Raw genomic sequence first — 13654 nt, forward strand, 5'->3', positions numbered from 1 at the left:
GAGGCCAACTCCTGACTTGAGGTCAGGAGTTCTAGACCAGCCTGGCCAACATGGTGAAACCCCTGTCTCTACTAAAAATACAAAAATTAGCCAGGCGTGGTGCCTGTAATCCCAGCTACTTGGAAGGCTGAGGCAGGAGAATCACTGGGACTTGGGAGGCAGAGGTTGCAGTAAGCAGAGATCATGCCACTGCACTCCAGTCTGGGCAATAGAGTGAGAACCCATCTCAAAAAAAAAAAAAAAAAAAAAAAAAGATGAAGGATCAGGTCTTTATCCTGAGAAAGACTGGCAGTTAGTCTCCATCCAAGGAGCTGGGACCATTTTGATGTTTATTTTGAAAAATTTACATCATTATTACAGGCAATTATTTAAAAAAAGTTCTCATTCTGTCTGCCAGTAGTTTTCCTACTTTCTATTAATTTCAATAGGTAGATATGATTTTATTATTTTTATTTTATTTTTTGAGATGTAGTTTTGCTCTTGTTGCCCAGGCTGGAGTGCAGTGACACTATCTTGGCTCACCACAGCCTCCGCATCGCAGGTTCAAGCGATTCTTCTGCCTCAGCCTCCTGAGTAGCTGGGATTACAGGCATGTGCCACCATGCTTGGCTAATTTTGTATTTTTAGTAGAGACAGGGTTTCTCCATGTTGGTCAGGCTGGTCTCAAACTCCTGTCCTCAGTTGATCGATGCACCTTGGCCTCATAATTATTTTTTTTAGCATAGGATACAAATAATTTTGTTCCACTCTTTTTATATATGTTGAAAACACATTTCCCTGTCTCTTCATAGCCTTCATGGTTATCATTTTCATGCTGTATACTCTTCCTTCCTACAGCCATACCGTATTTAGCCACTTTTCTGTTACTGGTTGATTCCAGTTTTTTTGTCATTATAAATAATGCATCTATAAATATCTGTATACATACAGCATTTTTCTTTTTAAAAATTATGTCCTTGGAATTGTTGCCCAGAAAGTGGATGACTGGGTCAAAGGGTTGACTGTTTTATAGCTCTTGCAATGTGGAGCCAGACTACAACTGAGAACATTTAACAACAAAGCAACTGAGGATTCAAATCTCACAGATATTTTGCTAACATACTAGCACACTATGTCTGTATAGACTATTATATGAAATAAACACTTATTGACACCTACTATGATTGAGTCCGTGCTAGCAGGGCACTTGGAATGAATGAAAGATAGTCTCTGCCCTCAGAAGCACAGAAGCTGTGGCTTTTCATCCCTTTTCTCCTATGAGGACAGAAAATATTCAGGATGGTTACACATCTAAGGACAGATTCAGTATTTGGTGATTCCTGCAAATTCTGCAGGGACTTGAAACACTATAATGCTTTCTAATCAACAGAATCTTGAACAAAGATAATGCATTTTTGGTGTTCATAAAGCATGTAACTGGTGACTAGCTATAACACCATTCCTTTTTCTCAGGTTTAGGAAAGAGTATCAGGATGCAAGAAGTTGAGAGGGCTGTGTAATAATGTAACTCTGCTTTAATTTCTAAAAGCAAACAGACGATTCCTGAACATAGGCATTTGTGCTGTGACACAATTGAACAAGCAAGATAATCTTTTTATGTGTAAATCTGTGCGTAGGGCTCCTCAGTAAGTAGGCCAGAATCACAAGGAGGCAGAGCTGTGCACTGAACAAACTCATTGAGCATGTGCTCTATGCCAAGCTCTGTGCTGGGGCCTGGGTGCCAGGATGAATGGGTGCCAAGAAAACTGCAAAGAAACTGGGCCCAGAGAGGGTAAGTGGTCCTGAGGATGGCCAATGTGTTACATCCATTAAGTACTATGTGGCAGGTACTGTTCTAGGTACTAGGGCACAGCAGTGATCAAAACAGATAAAAACCCCTGTCCTTATGGAATTAATGCTGAAAAGTGGAGGTGGAACAAATAAGTACACAAAATATAGAGCATGTCAGATGGTGATAGATAAAAAGGAAAAAAAAATTAGGCAGGGGAAGGTAATAGAGCATTCTAAAGAGAATATCTCAAATGGTGCTCAGAGATGGCCTTGGAAAATGACATTTGCTTTTTTTTTTGCTTTTTTTTTTTTTTTTTTTTTTGAGATAGGGTCTCACGCTGTCACCCAAGCTGGAGTACACTTGTATGACCACAGCTCACTGCAGCCTTGACCTCTAGGGCTCAAGCCATCCTCCCACCTCAGTCTCCCAAGTAGCTGGGACCACAGGTGTGAGCCACCAAACCCGGCTAATTTTTAATTTTTATTTGTAGAGACAGGATCTTGCCATGTTGCTGGGGCTGATCTAGAATTCCTTGGCTCAACTGATCTTCTTGCCTCAGCCTCCCAAAGTGCCGTGACTGCAGGCATGACTCGCGTGTCCAGGCCCTAGAAAATGACACATGAACACTGAGAGTGGTGGGGATGTCTGGGAGAAGAGCATTGCAGACAGAGCCCTGAGGCAAGGCCCTGAGTCAGGAGCAAGGAGGATAGCCTGGCAGAGTTGGGGGCAGGTGGGGAAAGGGCAGGAGGAGTTGGGGTCAGAGAAGGAGTTGGGGCCATTCTACCCTGTAGGCATTGTAAGGATCTGGATTTTTACCTGTAGTGAGGTGGGGATGCCAAGGGCAGCATGAGATGCGGTCTGGTCCGGTGTGGAGAATGCACTCCACCGGGAGAGCGTCAGGGAGCCTGGCTAGAAAGCTGGTGGCAGGCTGAGAATCCAGGTGTTCGGACTCAGGTCTTTTCTTGCACGTAGTCGTTGGACCGCCCCAAACTTGAGGTTTGAATTGTTGAAGTCAGAACCTACAGCGAACTCCAGTCTGGGGGAAAGATTTCTAGGAAGGTCTTGAAGTTCAGTGATAACCTGTGCGATGGTCTCATCAGCATTATGAAAGTTCCAGGATGGGGTTCTGTAGCACAGGGCCCAGGCAGTGGTCCAGATGCTGACGAGGGGTGTAGCCTCAGGCAAGTCTTCTCGCATCAGGCAGACTCAGTTACTTCACCTGTAAAATGGGACTAAACGCCTCGATTGCCTCAGCATCAAATGAGATCATTCGAAAGCACCTTTTAAACATCATTACCGTTTACAAAAAGCAAATGGGAAGTCGGAGCTGACCTCAGAGGGCCGACTTGGCACAGAACTTAAAAAAATTCTCGTTTTACAAAGCACCAGGCGAGAGTTTGTTTCGCTGTTGGTACCTGCTTCCCTCTCACCTAGCACCTGCCCTGGCCAAGAGCCGCGGTGCGGCCTTGCGAGCAGGAGGGAGGGAGAAGGTGTGGGGTCCTGGGCAGAGCTGCAGAGAGCCCCGGCCCCGCATCTGACTCGGGCTCTCTCGGCGGGACTCCGGGCCGGGGCCCCTAGGCCGGCGCGCGGGGCGGGGAGCGGCTGCGGGCGGGAGGACAGGCGGGGCGGCTGGCGGCGACGCGGCCTGGGCGGAGCCGCCCTCGCCCTGGCCCTCGCGGTTGCCCTGCCCCCGCCGGCCCCAGGCTACCCGGACCCGCGCCGCCCAGCTCTTTCTCCGACAGCTGCCGGGGGAGCCCTGCACTCCGTGCCGCATCCTGCCCGTCTGTCCCAGCAAGTCGTCGCCCGCCACAGCCGCGCCATGACCACCCAGCAGATCGTCCTCAAGGGCCCGGGGCCGTGGGGCTTCCGCCTCGTGGGCGGCAAGGACTTCGAGCAGCCTCTCGCCGTTTCCCGGGTAAGAGCAGCTGGGACGCGCGTGGAAGTGGGGCGCTCTGAGAGGGGACGTGGGGAGACCCGCGCCCCGCGCGCGCGGTCCGGGACGGAGTCGGGACTGCTGCTGGGCGCGTCCAGGTGAGCTGTGAGCTGAGCGCTGAACGCTCTCCGCGCCCGGGCCCCGCCGCTCCTTCGCGGAGGCTGCGCTCCCAGGCTGGCCCGCCAGGCGCGGGCACACTCCGTGTCCGCCAGAAAAGAGAGGGCAGTTTTAGTTCCTTGGCCCCGGAAGCGCGGCGGGGGGGGGGGGTGTTAGTGCTTTTTCAACCGGCGAGGAGACAAGGGTCCCCGGAGATCCCGCGCGGTGGGAGATGGCACTTCTCCCTTCTTCCCAAATCGCAGTGCAGCCGAAAGCCACAGGAAAGACCTGGAAAGTGAGGTGGGGTGGTGGGAAGTTTACTGGGGTGGAGGGTAAGTGAGAGTAACCTAAAAAAAAACAACCGAAAAAACTGGTTTCCCCCTCTTTGGACTTGATCCACGGCCGAGGCTCGCCCCTCGAATGCCTTTTGGAAAATGTGCTGGATTTTGGAGATAAACACAACAAATTAACTCAAGTAAACCCTCTTGGTCATTCTCCCCTCTGTGGAACGTGGCCTTGCCCTCCTTCTTCCTAGCATTCCCAGATTATCTCCTCCCCCTCCCCGCACCAGCCCTTTTCCTCAGGGCAGCAGTAGATACTGGGGTGGGGTTTCCACCTGGGGGTGGGGTGGTGGTGCTTGAAATCTCAGAGGGGCCTGGACTATTTAGAAGGGCTCACGTTGAATCAGGGGCCACCAGAACCATTGCCCCCTAACAAAGTGAAACCCCCAGGGAGACCCAGACTCAATGTTCAGAGGTCCCGGTTTTGACCATTTAATCTCGCCAAACACAAGGTTGATGTCCCACTGAGAGATGATCACTCACATTCAGTGCTTGGGCACCAAGAAGAGACTCAATAAATACCTCGAATGAGGAAAGGGAGAAAAGAAAGTCCCCTTTCTCCCCACCTCTAGCCACTCCTTGCTTGGAGGCGGCACATTCCATTCTTGGGCCCATCTGCCTGCTGAAGCTGCCCTTCAGCTTGTTTCCCAGGCCTTCTAAACATCTTTTTTTTTTTTTTTTTTTAGACAGAGTCTCGCTCCTGTTGCCCAGGCTGGAGTGCAGTGGCGCGATCTTGGCTCACTGCAACCTCTGCCACCTGGGTTCAAGCGATTCTCCTGCCTCAGCCAACTGAGTAGCTGGGATTACAGGCGCATGCCACGATGCCCAGTTAATTTTTGCATTTTTGGTAGAGACGGGGTTTCCCCATGTTGGTGAGGCTGGTCTTGAACTCCTGACCTCATGATCCACCAGTCTTGGCTTCCCACAGTGCTGGGATTACAGGCCTGAGCCACCACCGCTGGCCAACATCCATCTTTTTACCTGGGGTTAGGGGGAGGGTAGAGAAGAAGGGGAATAATCCTTATGGATCCTTTTGACTCAAGCCCCTGCCTCCAGCAGCCGAAGGAGTTTGGTGGGAGGTGCAGGAGAAGAATTGGTGGATTCCTCTTGACTTGTCTGCCAACCACATTTCTACCCATGCTTCCTTCCACGTTGGCCTGGCCCAGTGAGAAGGTCTTCTCTGACTATCTCACCCCCAAAAGAGTAGGTGGGCCATTTTTAGGGCCTTATCTTCCACCTGTTTGCCTTGTCCCACAAAGACCTCTGATTATTCTCAAAGGTACACACTGCCTTTCCAGCCACCAGCCGAATTCCTCAAGCTAAGAACTGTTCCTTCCCCAGATTTGGGCCCTGGCCCCCAAGCTTGGGGCAGACCTGTACCTGGCCAGGCTGGGTAAATCCTTGCAGGCTTGTTAATAAATGCTTGTCGAGGGAGGACATTGCCTCTGCACATTTCAACTCGCTTACCTCATCGTCCATTTGTCCCTATAATTAACCTGTCAGCCTTCTCCTCTTCTGAGATTTATATATGACATGAAATCTTTTTTTAAGTAGTGGTGGATGTATTGGCAATCTGTTAAAAGGGCAGTTACTGCCTTTCATTTTAGCTGCTTTTAAAAGTCTTATGGGGTGGAAAGCACCACACTCTGAATTCATTGGTTTTTACTTTCATATATTCATTCATTCATTTATTATTTATATTATTTATTTATGGTGTGTGCACATGTTTAAGGAGCACGTATCATATTCCAGAAACTGTTCAAACACCTCAGAAATGAGAGGGGACAGCTCCACTCTCAAGGTGTTCATGGTCTACTGAGAGAAGCTAATCTTTATAATGCCCTTGGCAGGTGCTTTAATTGAAAAGTGAAAGTGAGTCAGAAGAGGTAACATTTTCATGCTGACGGTAATTTACTTGTTTCTCTTCAGCTCCTTATTAACACATGAAAAAATTGTGAGCCTGTTCACCTCTTGGGAATGGGAAAGTCATTGTCATAAAAGAACGCTGGGGTGGCCATTTGAGATCTGGTGCTGGTCTGGTGTCTGCTTCTTACTTGAGCTGTTCCTGGGGTGAACCTCCTACTGTCTGAGGCTACTTTAAAAAAAAGCCTCTACAGTGATAGCACCAGCCCTTGGCTGTGAGTTAAGGTATGTGAGAGTGCTCTGTAAATAGTGATAGTGAGGAAATGTGAGCATTGACAAAGAGTTGTACACACTTTCTGATTGGTAGGTATGCTACATTATATATCATCCTGGGCAGTTTGCTAGTATGGTTTTGTATATGTAGACTTTGGGTCTCCCCACCAAAGCAAACCATAAAATTAGGCTGGGAGAGGAGTGCCTTTTATTTAAATAACCATGTTTGCTTTCTCTTGCATGAATTATTCTGGTATTGGCTCTTGTTTTTTACTAAACTGCTAAAGCTTCTTAATATAATGCTAATCTTTTGTACTTGAAATATTTTTTGTTTTTTAACATATTTTTTTAAATTGTGAAATAAAAATCTCATAAACACAAATGCATAGCAAATGATTTTAAAGCAAGCACCTGTATAATCACCACCCAAGTCAAGAAATAGAATATTGCAGCACCCAAAAGTTTCCTAAATGTAATCCTATCTTGATGTATGGTAATCCCTTCCTTGCTTTTCTTTATAGTTTTACCACCTACATAGTATCCCAAATACTATAGCTTAATTTTGCCTGTTTCTGAACAGACTCATACAGAACACACACACACGTGTGTGTGTGTGTGTGTGTGTGTGTGTGTGAACAGCTTCTTTAGCTCTTTAATGTTTTCATCTAGTATCAACATCAACTTAAAATTTAAATCCAGATTTCCAGCTTTAAGTGGACATGGGCTAGCTTTCTTCTTTTATACACGTTCTCATTTAGTGCTCTTGCCTTGTATTCCCTGATGATCCAGCCACACATTTGCTACTGTTCTCTGAGATTTTTTTCCTGTCAGTTCCTGCTCCAAATCAACACTTGTCCATTTCCTTGAGTTTTTTTGTTAATTAAAAAATTTTTTTGATGTTAATTTCTGATTCCCTCTGGTTGCTTTCAAGGAAAGCCTTCAGAGAATCTATACCTAGGCCAACGCTGCAACTCAGTTTATGTTGACTGTTTTTTTCTCTTAGCAACTGATAAAAGACAGGAAAGGGTGAGGCCGGGATCAAGTGATGCCCTTAGTTGGAGGAGCTGCTCATTTGTCTCTTGATTCCTGGGGAACCCTTTGCGATGAGCTGAGTGGTTTTGTGGCGAATGCTTATGCTCTTTTCTCAAGTATCCCAAGGAGTGCTTAATAATGGATACTGTGGCCAGAGGTCATTTCTGATTTTTAAGAGTGGTATTTCCGGATTCAAATAGATTTTATATCACGTCCTAAAGATTGAAAGAGAAGGGTTTGTCTGTCAGATTATGAAAAGCAAGAAATATCCAAAAAGGCTCATTATGTTTTAATGTCCATTGTGCTGCATGCTGCATAGTCTGTGAAATTGATCATCTGGGAAATATTGGCGACTTCAGCTGCTCACAGCTGACCTAAGGAGAGAGGGGGAAGAGGACAAATCAAAGAGAATGACGTGTAAGTGAATGCCTGAGCCCACTGGCCTGAGATTTACCACACTGTGTTATCACCCTCTGACCAGATACTTTCCCCTTCCCAAACTACTGGTGCCAACCTTGCTGGTTTGTTTGAGGAGGCAAGAGGGAATAATGGCTTTAGGGTATTACAGTCTGGCAGGTGACTGAGAGGAGAGTGTCATCTGACCACGGGGGTCATATTCTTCTAGGCTGACCAGGACTGGGAAAAGCACCAAGGAATTGCTCTGTGCTGGGACCAGGATAGGACTGGCACATTCTTAGGCCATGCCTTACTCTTGCTCCACAGAGGAGAGGAAAGCTAGCATTCTTTGCCTTTTGCAAATAGGAAAGCTCAGGTGCTCACAGATTAGTAATTTGTTTGAATTTACATAATTTCTCATTGGCTGATTTACCACTAAACTTCCTTGTAAAGGAGAGGGTAGAGACTGGAGCAAAAGTGGCTATGTCAGAAAACTAATTTTTAAAGGATTATCTCCCTTCCAATAGGTCTCAGGGGAAACCCTAGGAGAAGCTTCCAGGACTTCAGTTGGGTACCTGGTACAATGTCCAGGACAGGGACTCAAGCTGAGCTGTAGTCCTGAGCACCTCAGTGGGTGATCTGGGGAAATCATATGTCTTCTCTTGGGTTGAGTTCCTGGTAAAGACAAAATAAAATAATAAGCAAGCAAACCCAGGGGTTTTCATTTGAATATGAGAGCCCACTTTTTTTTTTTTTTTTTTTTTTTTTTTTTTTTCTGTTGCCCAGGTTAGAGTGCAGTGATCTGATCTCGGCTCACTGCAACCTCCATCTCCCAGGTTCAAGTGATTTTTGCCTCAGCCTCCTGAGTAGTTGGGATCACAGGTGTGGGTCACTGCACCTGGCTAATTTTTGTATTTTTAGTAGAAATGGGGTTTCACCATGTTGGCCAAGCTGGTCTCGAACTCCTGGCCTCAAGCGACTTGCCCGCCTCTGCCTCCCAAAGTGTTGAGAATACAGGCGTGAGCCACCGCGCCTGGCCTGAGCCCACTTTTTTATTGTTAGAGTGTCCTAATCTCTCATAGTATTTGTTGTACCTTCAATCATAAGTTGATTTAGAAAACACTATGAATTCAGGAATGTTTCAGATGAATTTGTGTTTTGTTGATCATAGCAGCATCCATTTACATTTGAAAGATGTGTGTGAGAAATATTTATTTGATCTGCTTGCAATAATAACCATAGTTAAAATATATATAGGACTTTTAATATGCCAGGCACCATTCTAAGACCATTATACATTCAGTGATCTTCACACATATTTTGTGAGGTGGGATTAAGAGTCCCATTTTACAGATGAGGGAACTGAGGCATGGAAACATTAAGTACATTGCCTGCATCATATAGCAGTGAGTGGTAGAGCTGGAGTTTGGCTGGGCAGTCTGGCTTCCAAGCCTGTAGTTTTAATCTTTATGCCATAGTAATATTTTAATTGCAGCTAACATTTTTTGAGTGCCTGCTCTGTGCTAAGCATGCACTTACATTATCTTCTTCTGTATTCCCCATAACCCATTACAGAGGGACACAGGACACAAAGTCAGACAATTGCAGAGCTGGAAAGTGAAGCCAGGCAGACTCACTCCCAGGCCAGCTTTATCCACTATATTCTGCCTCCTAATAAGCCATAACTGTCAATGTTTCATTTCTAACTGTGTTACCCAGCACACATTTCTGAAAAGTGCTAAGCATGGTGCAGGCTTCAACATGATGGATAAGACATTTCTGGGCTGTACCCCCTGGAGTCTCTCATGCCCCTGAGGTTGGCTGGGGTGAATCTCCAGTTGCCAGGTGGCCTCAGCTCAGAGTACCTCAGAAAGCAGCATCTCCCTTCTTTGTCCCTCCTGAAAAACTGGAAGTTTGGCTGGGCGTGGTGGCTCATGCCTGTAATCCCAGCACTTTGGGAAGACGAGGCGGGTGGACCATGAGGTCAGGAGTTCAAGACCAGACTGGCCAACATGGTGAAACCCCGTCTCTACTAAAAAATACAAAAATTAGCTGGGCATGGTGGCTTGTGCCTGTAATCCCAGCTACTTGGGAGGCTGAGGTAGGAGAATTGCTTGAACTGGGACTGGGAGGCGGAAGTTGATCGGGCCGCTGCACTCCAGCCTGGGCTACAGAGCGAGACTCCATCTCAAAAACAGCAACAACAACAACAACAACAACAATAAACTGGAAGTCATGGCCCCACTGGGAGAATTTACAGTCCAGCTATGAGGTTTCATGCCCACGTGGACAGTGAAGAACAGAAGAGCAGAGGAGTGGAAGGATTGGATAGAGAAAGACCTGCTTGCAGGGGTAGGAGGGGATTTGGGAATGGTTCTTGTGGTAGATGAAGATGACCAGGCAGTGAATAGTTCCATCTTGTGGTAGCCAAGCTAATTCCAAAACCCAATATACCCATGAAACCTAAGACCAAAAATGTAATTCCAGTATGAATGCTAGCACCCTGTCTGATTGCTGATACTGTTGTTAGTCTCATCATGGGTAAATTGGGCTGCTCTCACCATGGGTAAATTGGGCTGCTCATCCGTAGCTGAGTTCTGTGCTTTGCCCATATGTAGTACACTGTCTCCTTGGTAAATGCCATAAATATTAAAAATGATTTTCTGAAGAACACAGTGGTTTTGTAGGAGCCAGAATCCTGACTGAAGACTCAGGGACTAATTTTTATAGACATGACCATTCAATAAAGTAAGACAATAAGAACATAGATAGGATATAGTTTAGATAAAGATGTTGAAAATGCATACAGTGGCCAGTGAGCCAATCACTTGAACCCCCGGAGGCAGAGGTTGCAGTGAGCCAAGATTGCGCCACTGCACTCCAGCCTGGGTGACAGAGCAAGACTCTGTCTCAAAAAAAAAAAAAAAAGAAAAAAAAAAAGAAAATGCATACAGATAGATTAAATTTGGTTGATGCAGCAAATGGTTTGCAGCCATTTCTTTAAAAAAATATAAAAAATGCTCATGCTTCTGAAGCTGAACATACCCATACCATATAACCCAACAGTTCTCCTAGTTAAATACTCAATAGAAATTGGGTCCACATGAGTGCTAAAGCACAAGTTTGAGATTTTTCCAAGCAACACTATTCATGATAGCCCCAGATTTGAATTGGTTCACATGGCTAACAGCAATAGAATAGATAACTAGTTATATGATATAAAACATCACAGCCAGAGTAAAGAAGTTACAACTATGCACAGTGACACGGAGCAGAAACACACATACACACATTGAGAGAAAAAGACCATACCTAAGAGTAAAGAGCAAATACTGTGTGATTCCAGTTACATCAAATTAGACAGAATTAATCTACAGCGTTAGTAGTTAGGATTGTGCCAGACCTTTGCCAGGAGGTCAGTGTTGGAAAACGGGCACAAGGGAGAAAGTTTAGCAGTTCAGGTAATGTTCTGTTTCCTTATCTCATGCTGTTTCCTTGGGTGTGCCCTGTATGTGAGAATTCAATCAGCTGGATAGTTACTATTTGTACTGTGTGCATGTCATGCTACAATAAAGGTTACATAGAAGCCCACATAATTGTTTAAAAGATCAGACAATATAAGCCTACAGAAAGTATAAGGTAAAAGGCTCCCCCAGTCTTACGTTACAGAGGTAAACACAGTGAACAGCTGGCTGTAAACCTTTCTAGACTTTTTTCCATACATGTGGCATTTCTAAACCCAACTTACTATATCGCAGTGAACTATTTGGACTTCATTGCTTTGTGCTTTTTGCCTTATCTTTACTTTAACAAATCAAGAATTAAAGACATCTTAATGTCAAGGGAAAAATACATTTTGATAACTGCTAGATCTGGTTCAAACCTTATCTTGTCCATTTATTAGCTCGTATGTTCTTGAACAGGTTAACTCCTGAAAATTCAGTGTCTTCATTTGCAATGTGGGAATAATAGTGCTTGTCTTCAAAGGTTGTGGTGAGGATTCAGGTGATATATAGAGAGAGCCTAGTGGTACTATTAAACACATATTAATGGTAGCTACTATATATTGAGTGTTTATTAAGGCATTGTTCTGAACTCTTTACAAATGCAATGTCATTTAATCCTTCCAACAACCTAATGAGGTTGATGCATTATAAATTTCATTTGCTAAATGAAGATGCAGAGTCAAAGAGAGTAAGTCACTCAAGGTTTAATGAGTGTTTAGGCTTTGGGTTATGGGTGGTAACTGTTGGAGCTATTTAAAAGCATGTAGGGTTCATAGGAGCTTGTTTGAAAACTTTTGAGGAACTTGACTTCTTGACGGGAGTCTTACTCTGTCATCTGGGCTGGAGTACAGTGGCATGATCTTGGCTCATTGCAACCTCCACCTCCTGGGTTCAAGTGATCCTCCCACCTCAGCCTCCAAAACAGCTGGGATTACAAGCATGTGCCATCACTTCCAGCTAATTTTTGTATTTTTAGTAGAGATGAGGTTTCACCATTTTGGTGAATAGGCTGGTCTCGAGCTCCCCTCAAGTGATCCAGCCATCTCAGCCTACCAAAGTGCTGGGATTATAGACATGAGCCACCATGCTCGGCCCTGATGACTTCTTAAGAAATTAGTCAGGGTATTCTATTTTGCTACCTGCTTTATTATATTCTTATCTGAGAAATGGTGGTCGATCTTTCACCCTGAGAGAATAGCAGGTCTCTTTGAACTGTCACCCCTTAGCACTAATAACTTCTTTTTGCACCACGCAGTGTGATGGATTAAGGCGCAATTTATCTACAAGCACCTATCCTATTTTATTGCCTTATTTCCCTGAGTCAATGGTTATAGACTAACCAAGAACATTTTGAAACAGTTTTGTGTTTTCAGGTCACCCTGTATAAGCACATAGAGCTTCTGCAGCTATAGTGCAGCTGTGAGGTCTGTGTCATAACCTCCGCCCACAAACAAACTGAGTCAGAAGATTCTGGCTAAAGAGAGTTCAAATTCCACATCTAAATGGCCTCTTTGCAGGACTGGGTTCTGCTTTATTCCCAGTTTAGAATCCGTTAAATTTGTACCCAAATACCTTGACACAGCTATTAAATCAGCGGAGATTACGCTTAAAGTCACATAGCATTGAGATTGAACTTGAATCTCACATTTCTTTATCCCAGATGTATATAATGCTGAATTGTAACTGTCATTATTTAGGCTGTCTCTTTCACTTACTTGTAGGATTGATTTAAGGCGACTGACGACACCAAAACATATTTACCATATTTAAAACACCAGAACACACATAAGAGCTAAGAAAAAAGTGGAACATAGAAGAGGAAAGAGGAGAGATGTGCCAGGAACTTTAAATCAGCTGGTTCTGTAATTGCACACTACATTTAGCTGTGAGTTTTCTGGCCACGGGAAAATAGGAACCACAGGTTGTTTAGATATCTTGTTTGGAATTATTATACTTCTACTGGATAGACACAGTGGCTCATGCCTGTGAAACCAGCACTTGGGAAGGCCGAGGTGTGAGGATTGCTTGAGGCCAGGAGCTCAACACCACCCTGGCCAACACAGCGAGACCCCATCTCTATTTTAAAAAAACAGCAACAAAATTACGTACGCAATGCTCCATTTGCATAGCATTTTCAGGAGTGTGAACCAACATTATAGGGGTTGTATTTGTTTGTTTGTTTGTTTTTGTTCGAGACAGCATCCTGTTCTGATGCTCAAGCTGGAGCGTAGTGGTGCTGTCATAGCTAACTGCAACCTCGACCTCCTCCCAGCTCAAGCAATCCTTCCACCTCAGCCTCCCCGAGTAGCTGGGACTGCATGCCTGGCTAATTTTTAATTTATTGTAGAGACAGGTTTGATTGTGTCACCCAGGCTAGTTTAAGCTCCTGGGCTTAAGCAATCCTCCTGCTGTGGCCTCCCAAAGTGCTAGGATTACAGACATG

At 45.1% G+C, this 13654-nt stretch overlaps 1 protein-coding gene across 1 annotated transcript in view; it reads left to right on the forward strand.

Moving 5' to 3' along the window:
• The first annotated feature begins 3190 nt into the window (after window positions 1-3190).
• PDLIM1 (PDZ and LIM domain 1) overlaps window positions 3191-13654 on the forward strand; it is a 60265-nt gene continuing 49801 nt past the window's right edge. The window contains exon 1 of the mRNA XM_032245488.1: window positions 3191-3686. Within this exon, the coding sequence (XP_032101379.1) occupies window positions 3591-3686 (96 nt within the window). The 5' untranslated portion in view covers window positions 3191-3590. The remainder of the gene's footprint in view (window positions 3687-13654) is intronic.

The sequence above is a fragment of the Sapajus apella genome, unplaced genomic scaffold (genome assembly GCF_009761245.1).
Source record: "Sapajus apella isolate SASKATOON/1434 unplaced genomic scaffold, GSC_monkey_1.0 scaffold58, whole genome shotgun sequence".
Classification (NCBI taxonomy): domain Eukaryota; kingdom Metazoa; phylum Chordata; class Mammalia; order Primates; family Cebidae; genus Sapajus; species Sapajus apella.